The sequence below is a fragment of the Glycine soja genome, chromosome 17 (genome assembly GCF_004193775.1).
Source record: "Glycine soja cultivar W05 chromosome 17, ASM419377v2, whole genome shotgun sequence".
NCBI classification, from domain to species: domain Eukaryota; kingdom Viridiplantae; phylum Streptophyta; class Magnoliopsida; order Fabales; family Fabaceae; genus Glycine; species Glycine soja.
In genome coordinates, this window is record NC_041018.1 from 39160296 (window position 1) to 39181564 (window position 21269).

General features: G+C 31.9%; 1 protein-coding gene across 1 annotated transcript; it reads left to right on the top strand.

Moving 5' to 3' along the window:
* The first annotated feature begins 5226 nt into the window (after positions 1 to 5226).
* Positions 5227 to 21147, top strand: LOC114394000 (pre-mRNA-processing protein 40A-like). The gene is made up of 28 exons (XM_028355536.1): positions 5227 to 5421; positions 6149 to 6197; positions 6742 to 7077; positions 7186 to 7371; positions 9153 to 9220; positions 9382 to 9451; positions 10349 to 10398; positions 10520 to 10577; positions 10670 to 11055; positions 11145 to 11208; positions 13559 to 13657; positions 13761 to 13829; positions 13923 to 14000; positions 14167 to 14253; positions 14325 to 14359; positions 14457 to 14562; positions 16759 to 16839; positions 16926 to 17018; positions 17080 to 17133; positions 17214 to 17330; positions 17410 to 17508; positions 18348 to 18395; positions 18490 to 18582; positions 19051 to 19158; positions 19247 to 19311; positions 19422 to 19524; positions 20265 to 20570; positions 20661 to 21147. The coding sequence occupies exons 2-28, from the start codon at positions 6165 to 6167 to the stop codon at positions 20793 to 20795; spliced, it is 3027 nt and encodes a 1008-aa protein (XP_028211337.1). The 5' UTR covers positions 5227 to 5421; positions 6149 to 6164; the 3' UTR covers positions 20796 to 21147.
* Positions 21148 to 21269: the final 122 nt, after the last annotated feature.

A 21269-nucleotide genomic window follows, 5' to 3' on the forward strand; every position in this document is an offset into this window, starting at 1 on the left:
TCTTGTGTGGACTCATGATCCTTAATGAAGATTACTTACTATTTTTGGTGGGATTACTTCGTTCTAATACCATCATAATTAATGAAAAAAATACAACTTGAATAATACATACCTCATTTTCCTATTTGCAAATTTAGGATCCGCACCGTGGTTTAAGTTTATTTTACAAGCACTTCTCAAATTAGTTAATAGTTCGGTTAGCTATTAATTTAGGACCAGTTTGGTTTTTTAAATTGAAATGTACAATAATTCAGGTCAACTTTTTATTAGAAAAATTCAGTTATTTTTTTGTCATCTAATTTATTATTTTTGTTCAATTTATTCCTTTACTTTTTTTTGTTTAATTTAATACTCTAATTTTTAAAAATAATTTAATTTGATGTTTGTCATCCATTTCGTTAAAATTGTTAATGATAGGATTCGCGTGAGATGCCGTGTCCTTCCCTTAAGTAGACTAGTTGACACAAACTTCATGTTAGACATTCATTCTCGTTGGACTAAATTGAACTTTTTTGAAAAATTAGAAAACTAAATTAAATTAAAAAAAAATTAAAAAATCAAATCAAACCAAAATAATAGATTAGAGGATAAAAAAATTAATTTAACCTATTTTTTTCTCAGTTCGGTTCAACATCACTCCAGTTCGTTTTTTTTTCCTACCCCTACATACAAGTATGTATTTAATAACATGTTTTATTTCACAAACTTGTCAAAAAGTATTTATAAACAAAATTGAGTTAAAATGAATTAAACATTAAGTTACAATTAAGTTATGCATTTCTATTTTGGGAAAAGTTTGATAAGGGAACTTATTAAAAGTTGAGGGGTAATTTCCATTTAATGGAGAAGTTTTATAATTTTATCTTCTTATTTTTTTTTAAGAAAATGTTATTTGCCATGTTTATCGTAATTGACTCGATGGATATATCTTAGTGGTAATTATGTTATGTTATAGAACAAAAAATCTACAAGGGCCTAGTAGAATAACACTTAGTCGCCTCAAGTTAGGAATATAAGAGTTATTCTTGAATGACAAGTTACGTTCGGATCTTAGATAATATATTACCATTGATATATATATATATATATATATATATATATATATATATATATATATATATATATATATATATATATATATATATATATATATATATATATATATATATTACCATAGATAAAATATTACCAAAAAATAAATAATTGGGATGAATTATCTGCAGCCTATTTAAAGAATAAAGTAACAAAAGGTCTATCTCAATTAATTAAACAAAGTGTGTAAGTGTTATAAAATTTTTAACACTATTTTAAATTTCTATGAATAAAAAAGAGAATAAGGTGAAACAAAGAATTAAGATAAAATTAAATTAAATTTAAATCATGACCAACGATAAAGTTGTTTTTATATTATAGCCCAATCAAATGAGGTTAGAGTTTTGGACTTTTGGGCATGATTCCTCCTCTTTAGATTAGTGGGATATTGATTTTTTTTCTCTTCTTATTTCGTGAATTTACTTGGGAAATTGGACTTAGCATTTGAATGATTTTGAATTTCATAATTGATGTATCAAGAATTTGAACCATTGCCAAAAATCCATAAAGTTTTGATTTTATTTTCATGATTTTTAAATTGCCTATTTTTTATTCAATTGTGACAATAATAATTGAAAATGAGATCTCATGTATCTAAAGTCCATTGCTCGATCATAGATTAACATGGGTTTTATTCAGCGAAAAAAAAAGATTAACACGGGTTCCATTCTTTATGCTTATAATACTTTTACTAGTTGTGTTGAAGATGAAAACCAAAGACGAATCAACACCAAATAGTAAAAGCCTAAAAGGGGTGTTAATGCTACGATGAGGACAACATCGACTGTACCTCCAATTTACTATTGAGACCTCTCATTCTCATGAAAAGACCAAAATACTCCTTTCCCCCATTTAAATCTAAACACTCTCATACACTCCACCTCTACTCTTCTTCCTCTCCAATAGGGTTTAGGGTGTTAAAAAAGACAACTGAATTGAATTGCATGAAAATTGATTTGAAAAAAAATACTTAATTTGAATTAAATCAAACTGAACTAGAAACAATTCATCCAAACTGAACCGAATTGTTTTTTTTTAGTTTAGTGAATTATTTTCTCAAATTTGAATTGAACTATCTTTTGAACCAAACCAAATTATTATTTTTTGTATTGAAATAGGGGGTGGATAGTCAAACCCGTCAAAGTATATCCTTAGCACAAATTTTTTGGCAATTGTTTCTTGCACTTCAAATGTTTTAAAATTCCCACATTATTCTTATCTTATTCTGGAATATCTATTTTAGAATATAATTTTCCTATTATAAAATAGGTAATTTGGAATATCTTATCCAATTCTAAAATGTTTGTTCCAGAATACGATAAGCTATTCCATAATAGATTTCTACATTACCTATCTTATTCCAAAATACTTATTTTGGACACCCCTTTCATGGCACCGACATAAATACACACATTATTTCTTCAGTTCTTCACATATCATCGCAATTGCAAGATCACGTGAGTACTCTTCACATCCAGTGGGCATGGTGGTGTTGGGTGGTTGGGTGGAGGTGGATGCAGCGGTGGTGTGTAGTGGTTTTAAAGGTAGGACACAATGGTTAGGTGGGATCCTGGTGAGGGGTATTTTGGTTGTTCGGGTCTTTTGGGGTGCAGGAATTTAAAAAAGGAGCAGAAAGTAATTCCCAAATATTTTTTATTGCAGCCCAACTATCCTCAGGGGAACAAGATTCGAATCCAAATCCAATGCAAGCAAGCACATGGCGCCATGGCGATGGCAATGGCATGGAGTTGTAGATATTAATTTGAATGTGTTTGGATAGAAAATTTTAACTGGGGAAAGTAATTTATTAGAGAATTTGAATTTTTTAATCTAAAATTCATTGTTTGGATGTTTTTTTATGAAAAATTTAAATTTTGAAATTTTAAAACAAAATTTTAAACAACTAAAAATGTAAAAATTTAATTTCTTTTTAAAAGGTGAAAAATTGAAATTCTCTTATGGATAGAAGAACCTTCTAAAACATTTGTGTGTTTCCTTTATCACCTTCATCCTCTAAAAGTTCTCAAATTCTTGTTCTCGTGATTCTTAGCTCACGCTGATGATTCTCTTCTTCGAGAAGTACCGTCCAAGCTCACAGAGCGTCAACTGGGTGCGGGCATATGGGGACATATAGAACTGCACCCACTAGTTAGGGGAGCAACTGTCGCTGCCCATCAAACGATGAAGGTGCTCGTCGGTGTAGAGGGCTTGGACAATGCCTTGTGTCGTTGACTGAATGTTGTAGTCGAGTGTGGTGGTGTATGCTTTCGTGTCATGGTTTCCATGGGACTTCTCATGCATTAGTATTATTCTTTTTAGAAGCACACCAACCATATTTTCTTTTCCCTTTACATTCATTTTCTTTCACCCTCACAATTTTTTTTTTTATCTAAACACTAAATTTTGAAAATAAAAGAATTTTAATTGAAGTATTTAAAATTCTTAGAATTTAAAATTATGAGCAATTTTAAATTCTCTCATCCAAACATACTATTAGGGACTTTTACCAAAATGATGTAGTTTTTTTTTGGTTTTTCCATTTGGGGAGACCTTTATTGAAAGGATGCAATTTTTTTTTTAGTTTTTTGCATTTGAATTTTGATTTTAAATTATTACTAAAAATTAGATAAGTCATGTCTTGACTTATTATTTTTTTTATTTTTATAATTGAAGTTGTAAAATTTTTTACGACATTAAAGTTGTATAAATTTATTTTTGAACTTACGACTTTGAAGTTGTGAGTTTTTTTTTTTTACAACTTTGAAGTTGTATTTTTTTTATCTTTTAAAGATTTTTTTTAGGATATTTTATTTATTTGTATTTTCTTTTCTTTTGCTTTCAATTTTTTTTTAAAAATTGTAAATAATTTTATTTATTTGACTATTAAATAAATATTTTTAATTTTAGTTGTTATTAGTTTTATTTAATATCTTATATATATATATATATATATTTTATATGATTTTATTTAGTATTATATATATATTAATATCATTTTTTTAAATATTTTATATATATTTTTAATATTGTTTTATTTAATATATTTTGTATATTTAAAATTCATCTATATATTTTTAGTAATGTTATTGAATTTGATTTATTTTGTAAATGGAATAAAAAACTAAAATAATGATATTTAATATATATTTTTATTATCTCATTAAATACTTAAATTTTAGAAAACTAAAATTTTAAAACAAATATTAAAATATTTTATTACTGATGTTAACTTATAATTTATGAAATAATATTATTTTTTTATATAAAGGAATTTACTATTAACAACATCTAATAAATTAATAATAAAAGTATTTATTAAATTAAAAACAACATAATACATTAATATAAAATGAATAAGATAAATTAAAGGAAAACATAAAAAGTAAAAATTATATTAATCGTTTATGAATAGTTAGTATGATTATGCTAAATAAACATGTAATTTTTATTTAAATGTCTTGAATTTTTAAATTTACTTGTTCTAGAATTTTAGTTTTTTTTTTAAATTTAAGTATTTTATATTATTTACTTCTTTTACAAAAAAAATTAAATTTAATAACATTATTAAAAAATATAAAATATATTAAATAAAATATTATATAGAAATTATATAAAATATTTTTAAATAAAAAATATTAAAGAATATATAAAATATTAAATAAAACCATATAAAAAATATATACAAGATATTAAATAAAATAATAATAAGAAAAATTAAAAATATTAATTTAATAATTCAATAAAATTATTTACAATTTATTTAAAAAATTGAAAACAAAACAAAAGAAAATACAAGTAAATAAAAAATTCTAAAAAAATACTTTAAACATAAAAAAAAATAAAAAATACAACTTCAAAGTCTTAAAAAACGCATATAACTTTGAATTCGTAAATAAAAAAAATAATCATAAAAATTTTACGATTTTAATTCAGAAAGAGATATTACAACTTTAAATTTATCATTCGCATCAGTTAGGAATTATCTCATTTTTTGTAATAATTTAAAATTGATCCCAAATAAGAAAATTGAAAAAAATTTACACCCTTTTGGTAAAAATTGGTTGTTAATTAAGTAATAATTAGTAATTAAAATTCCATAAATGAAAATTGTTTTACTCTTACTTTTTTTTTTATCACATTCGTCTTCCTCAAAATGTTTTACTCTATGCTGTGGTTTTTTTCCCGGTTGTTTTGTGTCATGTACTGCAAGCTCTCTTAAAACCCTAGGACGTTGGGTTTCGATTCGTAGCCACAACCAACGAAGTTTCTGTCAATTCAGCTTGACCGACGATTAGCTTCTTCCACCTTTGCTCCCTATCTGCGCCACCAGTAAGTATTTCATCCCTATTTGTCGTGAATTCTCTAATTGCTCGCAAAATTGATTCATTTAAGTGAAATGAATCTAATCTATTAAAGTTTCGATTCTATACTTGTTAGGTTTGCAACGACTTACTTAGGTTAAGGTTCTAGCGGAATAGGCAAATCCAGGATTTGACGAACGTATTTTACTATATGTATTTGTAATTCTCTTATTTTCCTTTGAACGAATGATATTCGTTGCTGTTTTCGATTAGGATTTGATAGATTGAATATATAAAACAAATTGCCCAGCGTGATTAAGCCCGTGACCTTTCCCCTCTTCCCTTCTTCCTTAATCATCCAACCCACCATATATCTTCTGTTTGCTGTTGTAAGGTAAAATGAACCAAAAAATATGAATAACTAATTCTGTTTTCTCTAATGGCTGCCTTCAGTCATCCTTTTTTCTTTTCACTTTTATTGATATAGTAAATACTTAAAATGCTAGAAAATATGAATAATTTTCAGTATGTGTATACATATATTGTTTTTTTACCCTGATGACCATCCGCTTGTAATGGAACTAGGAAGCGAAGGTATAACCCTGTAAAACGCTATGCTGTCTGTAAATATTCATTTTGTGTACAAGCTTTTTTCTTACCTTGCATTACAAATACATCATAATTTATCAATGTAATAAGTCATGAAGATGCAATTGTATTTTGTTCTGACTGATGCATCCTCTTCTAATTTGCAGGAACCGTTTGTGTTAAATGGCCAATAATTCTCAACCCTCCAGCATGCAGGTAACATATTTCTTTCTCAATACTAACCAAGAATCTTGTTACAATGCAATATTTGTCTAATGTCTAGTAACTTGCTTTGGTTGTGTATAGTGTTAGGAAGTCCCACATTGCCTGCCTCAGTTCTTGGGGTGCAACTTATATATCTGTTGGGCAACTTCACTTAGGTCCAATTGGTTTTAAGTTGAAATCTAACATATAGTTAGTAACATACCTGCTTTGAATATGAGAATATTAAATGGTGATATGAAGAATAGCTAGTGTCTTAGTATTCGGCTTCTTTTGTTTTGTTTGTTTCCTTTTTAGAGTTAATTAATGCTGTCCCAGTTTTCGCTGTACATGATGCTTCTTAATTTTCATTTTTTTCTTTCTGTGTAACTCTCTCCATGTGTCTCTGTGTGTGTGTGATTGTTGGGTCCTCAGTTTTGGTTACCCTCATTTATTCAAATGATTTTTTTCTTCTTCATGTTATTAACTACAATTTCTTGCTCTTGAATAAGAATCTATCATATTTTTTTCCATCACTCTTATGTCCTTTCATCTGCAGTTTCGGCCAGTCATTCAAGCTCAGCAAGGGCAACCATTTGTTCCAATGAATTCACAACAATTTGGACCTGCAGGACATGCTATTCCTTCTTCAAATGCGGGAATGCCTGTCATTCAAGGTCAGCAATTGCAGTATTCTCAACCAATGCAGCAGTTGACTCCAAGACCAATGCAGCCTGGTCATCCTGTTCCTTCATCACAAGCTATACCTATGCAATATATTCAGACAAACCGGCCACTGACATCCATTCCAACACATTCACAGCAAACTGTTCCCCCTTTTAGCAATCATATGCCTGGCTTGGCTGTTTCAGTAGCAGCTCCTCATTCTTCATATGTATGGGCTACCTTAGTTTTTAGAGCTTTGCTGTTGTAGTCGATTACTAGATTTCTCTTGAGTTGTTTAGTACCTTCTATTCTCTAACATCATTGTACACATTTTCAGTTCACACTATCTTATGGTCAGCAGCAAGATAATGCAAACGCATTGGCTCAATACCAGCATCCACCTCAAATGTTTGCTTCTCCTGCTGGTCAATCTTGGCCATCCTCTGCATCTCAGAGTGTTGCGGCTGTTACATCTGTGCAGTCGGCTGGGGTGCAATCATCTGGTGCTGCATCAACTGATACGGTGAATGTTCTATCCATTCTTATCTTTTAATGCATATTACTGATGTTACGTTCAAATGCTTTTGTTTATACAAGCTGTGGATAGAGCTTGTTTGGAATTCCTATGGTGGAGCTCTCTTTTCTTATTTTTTTTTGGTATTATAGTTGTTATTTTTATGATAATGACATCAATACTTTCCAATAAGATGATAATTCTCTTGTCGTAGTGTTATATCATGTTTTCCCCCTATAGATGTGTGCTAAGCAGTCAATCCTAGATAGTGGTGTGGAGTCGAAGTCTAGAAAACAATATACATAATTTATAATTTTATATGGTAAGATAATTTCAGTATGGTGGGAGTCATTGTCTTGGGTGGGTTTTCGGGTGTCTTCCCAAACCACCCAAGGCAATACTTTATCCAACACATACATGGAATGGTAGGGGGAGTGAGGTCTAGCAGATGGAAGTGGTGGTGGTTGGCATTGACATGGAGCATTTGGCAGCAAAGAAACAATATTATATTCTCAAATGGGTCATTTGATGCTAACAGAATCTTAGACAATGCAGTCTTCTTATTATGGACGTGGCTCACAAATTTGGAGAAGGATTTCAACATGCATTTTAACTACTGGTCCTCAAACATCAGAGCAGCATTTCTCAATAGAGGAGGATAGACTATTAGAGCAAATTATGTAAAATGATATTATACCAGATTTTGGTCCCAACCTTTATGTATTGGGACTAATCTGGAATGTAGTTTGTAATTCTAGTACCACTGGTACTCAATTAATAGAATATTATTTTTGCAGGAAAAAAAAAATTTATATCATACACATAATGCTGAAAAATAGAAAAATACACAAAATTAAAGAGTAAAAAAGTAAGATGTCTCAGAGATTGAGAATATAATTGCAAAAAGAGATGAGAAGAAATAGGAGAAGAAAGGTTAAAAACTGAGAGAAGTGGGAAGCTAAAAAGGGGAAACACATGTGCTGAATGTTCACGTAAAAACAGGGGAACTTAAAGTAGGAAAACAAAAGGCTTAATAGGGGTAATTTGGTAAAAGGCTTAAATGGAAAAATGGAAAGGACGTCAACAAGAATTAATACAGGGGCAAAAATATAAAAGAAGGTTTAAAAATTAGAAAACCCAGAATCAAAAACGAAAAGGTTCTCTTAAAAAAAGAGAAAGAAAATGGAAAGTTAAAACAGGGGCGTGATTTCGATTCGCTTAGGTGTGGACAAGATTTTACCCAGAAATTGAAATCGAGGCTGCTTACGCATGCGGCCACAGCAATTTTGCTCCAAAATGTGGTCGCATTTGCACCTGCTGCGTCAGCAAACCAGCTCCACACCAACTAAAAGTGTTGTGCATGTACCAAATCTGTGGCTGCTCTCCGCTTGCCTATGTTGTGTGTGTCTCACTTTTAAAGAAAAAGTGTTAGGGATATTTTTATTCAGTTCTTTGTTTCTGTATCTTCCTTGGTCTGTTTGAACTTGCATTCTCTGCTTACCTTTCATTTTCTGCTGTGTCTGTGCCTGTGCCTAGGTATCCGTCATGGAATTTTATTGTAAAAGAATTGTGACTTTCTTGTTATGATATCATTTGAAGCAGATTCCTTGAGAGTAGCTAATTGAATCTCGGTAGTTCATGAAGTTTTTGATAATGCTTTACATTAAATGTGATTCAGTGAATTACATTATTTCTATGTTAATCATGTATTCTTCTGTTATATTATGATTTATGACAAATTTGAGCTAATATTATTACAATTCTCAGTATTTTGCTCTGACAAATTTTAGGTGACTAATGCTACTAACCAGCAATCCTTATCTGATTGGCAAGAGCACACTTCTGCTGATGGGAGAAGGTATTGGTTAACATAATCATATTCAGCTTTGCTAGCAAACACTAAATATCTTATATATTTCCTATTAACTATTTGTCAAAATAATATAATTTTTTGGTGCTTTTGTAATTCTCATTTTCTAGAATCATAATCAGAAGTTCTTGTTTTCTCAAATTAACTAGATATTATTACAACAAGAGGACAAGGCAATCAAGTTGGGAAAAACCTTTAGAATTGATGTCACCTATAGAGGTGAGTTGTTTTGATAATTTGTTGCTGTTCTTGTGAATGTTACTTTTTATTATCTGTTGGACATGCTTTGAAAGTGTAATGTGGTCAATCAAACTGGTATCTTATATGGATGTTGATCATTTCTACAATGTTTTCAATGATCATAGAAGGTTTATGGTGCGAATATCCTTTTATGTGCATGTGCTTCCACTGATTTGTAGATATCATGGCAAGTCAGGAGAAATTTTAACAACTGCCTATATGGTCACTGTGAAGGCGGGGGTAGCACTTTCTCAAGGCAGGCAACAGTTTGCTATTTACAATCTTTTTTTTTTTAAAACATAAATGTGAGGTTGGTGTATAGCTGTGGTTCTACAATACCATTAATTGATGGTTGGCAACATCCTTCCCATCCCCTTCCTTCAGCCACTTTTTAGGGTGATCTTTATGGTGTGTGTGTGTGTGATATCAATTGTCTCTTTTGTAAGTAAGTTTGGTGTTTTTGCACACACACACACACACACAAGAGATATATGGTGTGGTGTGATTGTGTGTCTATATATATTACTTCGTGCTTTCCTTTTCTTTCTTCATCTCTCTGTTTCTTTACCTCCTTCCCCTTTTACGATCTTGTGGTGGCTTATACATTGCAGTGGGGTATGCTTACATATTTATGCATAGGAGTATAAAAATTCTTCTTTATTGTATAATTTCTTGTACTGTGTTAGTTGTGGCAATATTATCGTATAACAATTAACTCTTCAGGGATGTTTTCTTCTTTCCTTTATTTGGTTAGTCCTTACCTATAGTTTCTTGCAGCAGCATGTGGTTAATTATTATAACCTTCATATGATGATCTTTCTTGGGTAGTATACTTTTAGCATTTTCAAATCCCACTAATTTTGCTGGATGTGACAGAGAGCTGATGCATCAACTGTTTGGAAAGAATTCACTTCAGAAGGAAGAAAGTGTGTTTGCTTTCCTATTATATATTGTATACTGCACCCATTTCTTATACACCTTTTATGTGTCATTAGTTTGTAATAATTCATGTAATGTTTTATGTTTTGGCTGTGTGGCATCTTGCAGGTATTATTACAACAAGGTTACTCAGCAATCAACGTGGTCAATACCAGAGGAACTTAAGGTTTGTTATTAATGATTATATTTGTATTTGTTTTTAATTTTCTTCACATCAGCATTTCTGTTCTTACCCCAAATTGCAATATTTCCATTCAGTTGGCTCGTGAGCAGGCACAGAAAGCTGCAAACCAGGGAATGCAGTCAGAAACAAATGATACATCCAATGCTGCAGTCTCCTCCACAGCAACACCAACACCAACACCAACAGCAGTTAATGCAGCTAGCTTGAACACTTCCTTGACATCAAATCATTCAAATGGGCTTGCTTCCAGCCCATCTTCTGTCACACCAATTGCAGCAACCGATTCTCAACAGTCGGTTTCTGGATTATCTGGGTCCTCTGTTTCTCACTCTATAGTTACCCCAAGCACCACAGGAGTAGAACCAAGCACTGTGGTAACTACGAGTGCTGCACCTACAATAGTTGCAGGAAGCTCTGGACTAGCTGAGAATTCACCTCAACAATCCAAAATGCCACCCCTGTATAAAACTCTGTTCTGCATGTTTATTGTTTATTTTTTCGCTGTCGTAGTTTTCAATACTGACTTGTGCATTGAAAATTTACCTGCAGTGTTGAAAATCAAGCATCTCAAGATTTTGCTTCTGTAAATGGATCTTCTCTTCAAGATATCGAGGTAATTATTATAATTGATAATTGATAGTTTTTTTTATTTATCATTAATTAGCCTGTACAGATTCTTAGACTCTTGAGATTTATATGGTATTAAGTGCTTGCTTGATTTGCTTAGCAATATGGTTTTGTCTTAAAATCTGTTTCCTAAAATAATTTTATGCTGCTCAGCAATCAATTCCTCCTCTAAAATTTATTAATTTAAAATTGTTTGCAATACAAGTTTTTTTTTAATAGCAGAAACGCCTGACAGATGTTTTCTCATTCTCCTATTTTGTGGTCCTAGGTCGAAGATGTGTGCCATCTAGAGTGGTGATGCATGTAGTGAGGCAGACTTGGTGTGCATGCCTGTTTTCTTTGTTTTAAAAACCAAAAACAGTCTGTATATAGGAGTGGTTATCTTCCTTTGTAATCATTAGATTAACAAATTAAATTTTCAGGGCCTGTATGTTTCCTATATTTGAAAACTTTTTATGTTTTTAAAAATGAAAAAATTGTTTGACAAGAGTAATTTTTGAAAATTGTTTTCAAAACTAACATCTCTTTTTTAAGTTTTCGAAACCAAAAAACCAGAACATCTCTATGTTCTGGTTTTCTACTTTCAGTTTTCTATTACTCCTGTTCTTCCTATCTTATTATTACTCCTATTCTCTAAAAATTAGTTTTTTATAACTGTTCTATAAAATAGTTTTAAAAAACTAAAACAAAGAATCAAACACACCCTTAGTCACTTCCTTTCAAATATTTTTAGTTTTCAAGTTGGTATCAATGCCCCTGATCTTGGGGGCTATGCTTCTGCATCTGAAATCTATCTGCCTTTGTTGCATTTCTGATCGCTCCAAATGCCTGGCCTTTTCTGAGACACCTAGCACCTACTGTGCATATTAAGCCCAGCATAAACATTCATGCACTTACACAAGCCTATAGAACAAATACATGAAACAGAATACTAGAATAAATTTGTAAGGTGTTATAGTCTTAATCTGTAATTGATCACTATTTTAAACTTTTGTTTAGTACCATGTCAGATTTTCAACCACCTAAAAAGCTAAACTGTTAAGAAAAGGGACCAACCATGTGTAGTAGGATTATGTGACTATAGAAATTCTAGTTTTCATTCAAAGTGGTGACATCAAGATTTATTTTTTGTACTACTGTTTATATACTTAGGATTATGGTGGATCATGGTGGTCAGCTACAAATCCGCCATATAAATGTGGTAGATGGTGTTGCGGCAAATGGTGGAAGCATTTTTTAATTATGGTTTTTAATTCTATTTTATACATGCATAATATACAAAAAATGCATAATTAACAGAATAAAAAATATATAGAATTAGAAAACAATTAAAAATATAACAATTTTTTTAAAAAATAAAAATATAATAGAATTAAAAAAATGAAAAGAATAAAAGAATTAAAAACCATATTTAAAAAATAGTTAGAAAATATAATAAAAATGTAACAGTTTTAAAAAAGAGTTTAAAAGATGATGGGATTAAAAGAACTGAATAAGAAAACAAAAATAAAAAATAATAATTCAAAAAAAGAATTAGAAAATATAGTTAAAAATAAAACGAAATTTATAAAAATCGAAAAATAAATAAAAAAGAATAATATTTTTGATAAATTAAAATAAATATTAATAAAAATAAATTGTCAAAATTAAAAATGGAATCAAAAGAGTAATAGAATATATAAAAAGAGAGGTAAATAAAACAGTTAAAAATAGATTAAAAAATAAAAAATAGTGCTTTTAAAAACAAAAGTTAAAAATAATATAATTAAAAAATAAAAGATAAATAATATTTTTAAAAATAATAAATAAAGAGAAGGAAATGAAGTAGAGTAAAACAATAGAATTCACAAAAGAAAAGAAGTGAGGAAAAAGAAAGAGGAAGCGTACAGAAGATTTGTACTTGTACAGATGCAACGAAGAAGGATGAGAAGTTGTCAAACCTCGAAAGTATGAGAGAGGTGGAATGGAAGGTCATTCATGGGCTCGATTGATAGATGTTAATGAAGCATGGTTGAAAATGAAAATCATTTGAAGGGTTTTCATGGCATGGGTTTGGGTCGGGTCACATGACCCAACCTTTTTGCCTTCTGTTTTTACTTGTTTTTCTTCCATTTTCTGCGAGACACCACAACTGCCATGGTCGCCATAGGTATGGTGGCTGCCATGTGAAACCTGCTATACCGCTGCCATATTGTCTATCTGTTTTCCGTCATGACTGCTATTTAACAACATTGGTCACAATTGAGAATAGAAAACTTCAAAAGGACAGTCATTAATTTGTTATCCAATCATGAACCTTTATTTAATTTACATATTTTTTCTTGCAACTCCTTCAGGAAGCCAAAAGATCATTGCCTGTGGTTGGAAAAAATAATGTTGTTCCACCTGAAGAGAAAACCAATGACGATGAAACCTTGGTATATGCAAATAAACTGGTAAGAATTCATGTCATGGAAATTTTCCTTTATTAAAACACTTTGAAGGTATCTTATCCTTTTCTACCATGATATATAATGCCACATTAAATTGCTCTGTTAGGAAGCAAAACTTGCATTTAAAGCTCTTTTGGAATCTGTGAATGTTCAGTCTGATTGGACATGGGAACAGGTAGTTGATGTAACTTGAATTTTTTGTACTCTTTTTTTTGGTGTGTGTGTGTATGCTGCAAATGCTAACTATTAGTTTTTAATTGTAATCCAGGCAATGAGAGAAATCATCAATGACAAAAGATATAATGCCCTAAAAACACTTGGTGAGCGAAAACAGGCTTTTAATGAGGTGAGAAACAGGCCTCACAGGGAAAATTGTATGCTTACCTTGAAGTGGATACTTATGCTTGCATCAACTCATTCAGTTGCGCGATATAGTTGCGTATCATTTTCTATGATTTTGTAATGATCCTGTGTGACTTTGTAACATTGAATCAATTTAATCTTTCATTCAGTATTTGGGTCAAAGGAAGAAGCTGGAGGCTGAAGAGAGGCGCATGAAGCAGAAAAGAGCCCGTGAAGAATTCACAAAAATGTTGGAAGTATGTTGAATAGAATACCTGATTATTTTGTGCTTTTATTAGTTAACTCTTTATGCATATTATCTTTTCAGGAGTGCAAGGAACTTACATCATCCATGAGGTGGAGGTATGTCTCTGCTTGTTTGGTTAACATTTTGTTTCTAGTTGGTCTCCTTAGGTTGAAATAATCCATCTTAAAATTTCTTATTGTTTACTGTAATCAGCAAAGCTATTAGTATGTTTGAAAATGATGAACGATTCAATGCTGTTGAAAGACTAAGGGACCGAGAAGATTTATTTGAAAGCTACATGGTGGAACTTGAGAGGAAGGTGATAATATGTTACATTCTGCTTCCTAGTGAACCTTTGCAATCATTACATACCATTTAAAGTGTAGATCTTGTGCCCAAGAAAGATGCATATTTTGTTTATATTTGTGGATTTTCTTTACATACTTGTAAATTTTGGGAAGAATCTTGTTTTTGTTTGGTGGTTAGTGGGCCTAGTGGCAGGTAAGTGGATGTTAGTCACATTGTAGCATTTTACATTTTGATTTGTGTATGTCTTTATACAATCAAGGGAAGGAGTTGAATTGTATCATTGGCTTGAGTAAAATATATATTGAAATGCTTAACTTAGTCCAGCATTCCAGCTTGCATCTCCTTATCTTATTCAAGATCCATTCTTTTTTGGAAGTAAATGCAATTTAAGGGACTTGTGATTTTTGTAATTTGTTTGCAGATTTTTCAGTGCAGGCAGGCTGTTATTTGACTGCCTTTTCTCAGGAACTGACTTTGTGTGCAATATTATGGTTGCTTTATTTTTCTGGCTGTTACATTGCAGGACACTAAATTTATTAAATATATCATTATTGTAATTAAAATTATGGTTGGAGTTGAGCCACTTAATGTAATTCATGTGAGAAGAAACTAGTAATAAAATGAAGGGAAACATGGATGGTAGAAACTAATAATCAGAACTAAAATATCACTATTATTTGCTGAAATTCACTCATTCATTCTCCAATACTGAACATAGATTCAAGAAACAGAGGGAATGTAGTTACATCTCATAAATAGAGCTTTAGACTATTTGAGGTTACTATCCAGTCCTTTCTAAAACCTTGTTTAATTTCTGCATACCTCAATCTCTAAACTCTAATTCCTTTCCCTCCTCTTTAATGCCTTCCTGCATATTGTACTCTCCCTTGCTTTCCATTTCCCTTTCTCTGTAAGTTAGGTTGTTGCAGTCCAAAGCCCTATTCTTTCCCTTCCTCACTAGTCCTCACTGCCCAGGGCTTGTATTATAAGATTCCCCCCTGCTTCTCCTAAATCTCATCGTAATACACCCCTTACATAGTGGTAGGGATCTATCAATAGAGTTTATTAATTACTATAAATGAAATTTTCATTATTGTCACCTTTGTCGACATCTTTGATATGACCACTCGCAATAGCTTGATAGATCTGGTGGAATAACTGTCAGCTAGAAATATAGGAATCTTAATTTTTTCAATTACTTTTGTGCTAGGTTGTTGTGGCTATAGAAGGGGAAAATAATAGTTATTTTGATGTGAAATCAAGTACATTGTTGACTATTGAAAAATGGTTATATGTTGGAAACTTTTCTTTGATATTACAAACAAATAGTGCACTTGATTATTTAAATCCAAGATTAAATGTCCAAAAGTGTTTCTACTATATCAAGCAAACAATGAATCTGACTGAGCATTGTTTGCTCGACTAGATTTCCATTCTCAAATTATATAAGCCTCATTCACAAAGCTAGAATAGTTTAAACACCATTGATAAGCGACATTCACACACTGAAGTCCAAGCCCATTGGCTAAATAAAATAAGAACTAAAACAAAATGGTAAAAAAGCAGGTGCTCTCTGATATGCAGAATGTAATTTCCTTAACATTTTGGAGTCCAAATTGCATGCTGAGATGCTTGATTGTCACCATTCTTCCAGGAGTTGGATGTTGGAAAGTTGTTTATAGCACTAACTTATGTTCCAAATTTGTCTTCCCCTCTAATTTATGTAGTCAAAGTGTGAACTTTTTGTTTTTTTGATAGGCAGTCAAAGTTTAAAATTTAAATTAGGTGCAAGGAGAAGAATCATATTACCTCTTTCTAGTTTCAACTTGCTATTTGGAACTATGAATAGATTTTAGGGGAAGGTTGATGGGTCGTCCACTGTTGATTGTTTTTAAATCTGGGGTGGATATCCATCTATTCCCGGAAGTCTAGGGTGGTTGCTTATAATGCTGATTCATGGTTTATTTAATCTGGATTACTGTGTTCTATTTGTTCCAAAGAATGCACAGCAGGCAGTTGGTACCTGGAACTGGGAGAATGAATCCCTGTTTAGAATAAAATATTACAATGAGTCGGCGGCACATCAACTCATCTTGATTTTAATTCAAGTTCCTCTTTAAAACTGAACTGCTAAAATTTGTAATAGATGTATGTCAAATTTTATTTCATGACATTCTTACTGTTATCCTTTCTGTGCAAAATTTAGGAAAAGGAAAATGCTGCAGAGGAACACCGCCGGAATATAGCAGAATATAGAAAATTTCTGGAGTCCTGTGACTATGTGAAGGTAATTTTTTAAAAAATGGAGTGCATTTCAGTCATTATGGTTGCTGTCGTTGAACCTTTTCCTTAACTATTTGCATTTCATTTTAGGCGAATAGTCATTGGCGAAAAATCCAAGATCGGTTAGAGGATGATGATAGATACTTGCGACTTGAAAAAATTGACTGCTTGCTAGTTTTCCAGGTATATTTTCTTTTAGTTGGTCATTTATGATGGATCTATGAGCTGAGATTGGCTTTGGCAGGACTATATTCGGGACTTGGAGAAAGAAGAAGAGGAACAAAAAAGAATACAGAAGGTAGAACCTAAGTGTATAATTATTGGTTATGATTTAGTCAATATTCTTGTTTGTATTTGCACTTATGACTATGATTATAGGATCAAATCCGTCGGGGTGAAAGGAAAAACCGTGATGCATTTCGCAAGTTGCTTGAAGAACATGTTGCTGCTGGAATTCTTACTGCTAAAACTCAATGGCATGAATATTGCTTGAAGGTAATAAAACTTTGGATTGGTTACAACGAAAGCTGGAATAATATGGAAAGAGAAATAAGCTGTGTTTTCTACTTTGTAGGTCAGGGATTTACCTCAATATCAAGCTGTTGCGTCAAATACATCTGGTTCCACTCCAAAAGATTTGTTTGAGGATGCTGCAGAGGATCTTGAAAAACAGGTTATCAAATTTCTTTCTAGTAATTTCTTTCAAATGTTGATGATGAGTTTGCTATTGATGTGTATTGCTGTTGGGAACTAGATGGATATTGTTATGGTCTAATGCTATTGGGCTGCTGGATTACTGTTATTTGAAGCAATCTTTCATTAGGCAACATCTCTATCTGTGGTGAAATCCTCTTTTGACTACATCCTTCATGTTTAGTTGATTCTTTCCGCGGATTTTGGCATCTTAGAATGTGGGTTTGGGCCTAACTCAACCCCAAAAGATAGCTCATGGGGTGAGGATTGCCCCCCCCCCACTTGGCACTATTTCTAACTGATGTGGGACTTGGGTTTTTTCCCCAATACACCCCTTTATGCCCAACACTTATGAGCTTGGTGCGTGGATAATATGGTGGGTAGCTTGTTTAATGGATTTAGGATAGCCTCTGATTGATACCATCTTAAAATGTGAATTTGAGCTTAACTCAACCCTAAAAGCTAGCTCAGGATGAGGGTTGCCCCCCGCATATAATCTATCTTGGCATTATTTCTAGCCAATGTGGGACTTGGGTATTTTTCCCAATAGGGCAAAACAATTGGAAAAATGTAATTTCTGTCCAGTTATATATTTGTTGAGTCCAATTGATTTAAAATAACTCCAAGAAAAAAAGATTGCTTTTATATTTTAAATTTATGTCATGATTCCTTAATTTAGGTAATGAAGTACTAAATTGTTAGTATTTTGATATCTATTTTGAGTAATGTCATCCTGGAGTATTATAGTGGTTGCCTTTTTTTTGGTGGAGATGGTTGCTGAATTATCAGTTTTTAACATGATTTTTTTGTTGTTGACAGTATCATGAAGACAAGACGCTCATAAAAGATACAATTAAGTCAGGCAAGGTAGGCATCACAAAGATCTTCTTCATTGCATTTTATCTGTAGCGTGTTTGATGACAAACTCTTCTTACCTAAGCTTCCTGTCTCATTCAAGCAGATCACTGTAGTGACTACATCAGTATTTGAAGAGTTTAAGGTTGCTGTCTTGGAAGAAGCTGCATGCCAAACAATATCCGAGATCAATTTGAAGGTAATGACTTTAATTCATTAGACATGTCTTTATTTCAGTTGTAATGTTTCATTTGATTTCATTTCTTGCTCTTAAAATATAAATTATGTAATGTATGGGAGTAGTTATTCAAATAACTGACTGTAATGTTAGCTTCAACTTGTTTTTGGTTCATTTTGAATATAATTACATCAGGCTTTTTTGCATTTTATTGAGATAGAAAATTAAATCTATTGTAAAATATAAAATCTGTAGTTATCACTTATCACAGTTGAGTTTTAACTTCAATTTAAGATTCATTTTCTCATTCTAACAATTGTTATATGCGCCTCCTTTTGATGTTATTGATTAACTTCAATAATATTGAATCACTTGTGCATGTTGGGTCAAATCTCTATTAATAGTTGTTAACCGGATGACCTATTTAATGTTGTTTATGCCTTTGCAACATGGATTATCAGACTATGGTATTTTGCTTATCTTTTGTAGCTTATATTCGAAGAGTTGTTAGAGAGAGCCAAGGAGAAGGAGGAGAAAGAAGCCAAGAAGCGCCAACGCCTTGCTGATGACTTTACTAACCTGTTATATACATTCAAGGTAAACTAGGATTCTACGAGTACTGATATATCTTTCACATTGTATGGCTCAATAAATTGATATTAAGCATCATATTTTATTTTTGTAGGATATTACTGCTTCCTCAAAATGGGAGGATTGCAAGTCTCTTTTTGAGGAGGCTCAAGAGTACAGGTATATTTATTATTTTTTGTTTTATCTACCTGGAGCAATTGTTCTAAGTACAGTGTCTCCATGACGGAAGAATTTTCGCTTGGTGTTTTTTATCCTGTACTGCCCTATAGGTCAATTGGAGACGAAAGCTATAGTAGAGAAATTTTTGAGGAATACATCACATACTTGAAGGAAAAAGCTAAAGAGAAGGAACGCAAGCGTGAAGAGGAAAAGGTGCATAATTTTATTTGCCACAGTTTTTGGTTTCATAAGAGCAACATCTACACATGTTTTGATATTTTTTCTAACACAATCTGGTTTCATAAGCCTCAACTTTCAAGTTTTTATTGCATTGTGTAATGATCTGGTTTAGTCATTGAAATAGCTCTGATATTTTTTTGCATTTTGATTTTTAGGTGAGACATTGAATCACATGTCCTCTTTTAGGAGATGATTTTAAAGAACTCTAGTGAATAGGGAGAGACTAACAGTAACAGGGAGAGACTTGGGGAGAAAAGAAAACTAGAAAAGAGAACTTGACTTCTTTTATTCCTACGCCTGTACACTTTTCCCGATACAGGTTTTACTGTTTCACTTTATGAATAGATGAGATTAAATATATTCTGATTTATTGTTTGTGAGTTCTGTTCTTTATGTTTATCATTATAAACGATTGGCGGTTAGACCAGACAATGATGCCATTTAACCATTGGTCTTCAACCCTATTCTCTATTTATTTACACCTGTGTACTTTGGTTGCCCTTGTTTTTCTGTACCAATTTCCTACTTATCAGAAGCTTAGAAGATTGCAGTTTTAGAGAAATGAGAATCATGTGAATTTCTTTTGTGAAATTTTTGTTTCCTTTCACCTTATAACAATTGAACTTAGTGGAGAACTGCATTGACATTCATTATTATTTGCAGTTTAGTGTTGCGTTTGGAATAACATTTAAAATTGTAAAAATTGTTTGCAGGCTAAAAAGGAGAAAGAAAGAGAAGAGAAAGAGAAACGGAAGGAGAAGGAGAAAAAAGAAAAAGATAGAGAACGTGAAAAAGATAAGTCTAAGGAACGTCATAGGAAGGATGAAACAGATAGTGATAATCAAGATATGACTGATGGCCATGGTTACAAAGAGGAGAAGAAAAAAGAAAAGGATAAGGAAAGGAAACATCGGAAAAGGCATCAGAGCAGTATAGATGATGTGGATTCTGAAAAGGAAGAGAAGGAAGAATCTAAAAAATCACGAAGGCATGGCAGTGAACGCAAGAAGTCTCGGAAGGTATGAATGAAAATTTTCCATGTTTATTCAGTTTAAGTCTTCGTTATATTCTTTTATGCATCTGAAATGTGTGGGACTATATTCTTGCAGCAAGCAGACTCTCCTGAATCAGACAACGAAAACCGGCATAGAAGACACAAGAGGGAGCACTGGGATGGTTCAAGGAAAACTGGGGGGCATGAGGAACTTGAAGACGGGGAGCTCGGGGATGATGTTGAGAACTAGTTGTTCTTTCCTAACTTTTTTGCAGTTAAGAGATAAAGAACTTCACCTGCATCTTTTGGAGAATATTGACTTTATTCAAGTACACTTATTGTGAATTCTCTGGGCACATCTATGAATTTAGGATCCTGAAAGGTAAAGAAATCTTTTGGTTCTCGTTATAGTTTTGACAATTTTTATGGCCGCCTAATTTGTACCAAGAGTGCTGAGTACTGCAAATCCAAATTTATACTGTATCATAAACTTTCGTTTATATGCTCAATATGCCGGCAGATGATTTGTGAATAAATGCTGAATCATTAGAGATCCTTTGAATATATTTCTTCTGAAACATTATCATCAGAAGATTTTTTTTTTTTTTTTTTTACGATCTTGAGCAGCTGAAGTTTTTTTGACCGGAAGAATTAATATCTATAATTCATCATGGGTCTCCATCGAGGAAAATGAAATGCTTATAACGCAGACATTTAACTTGTA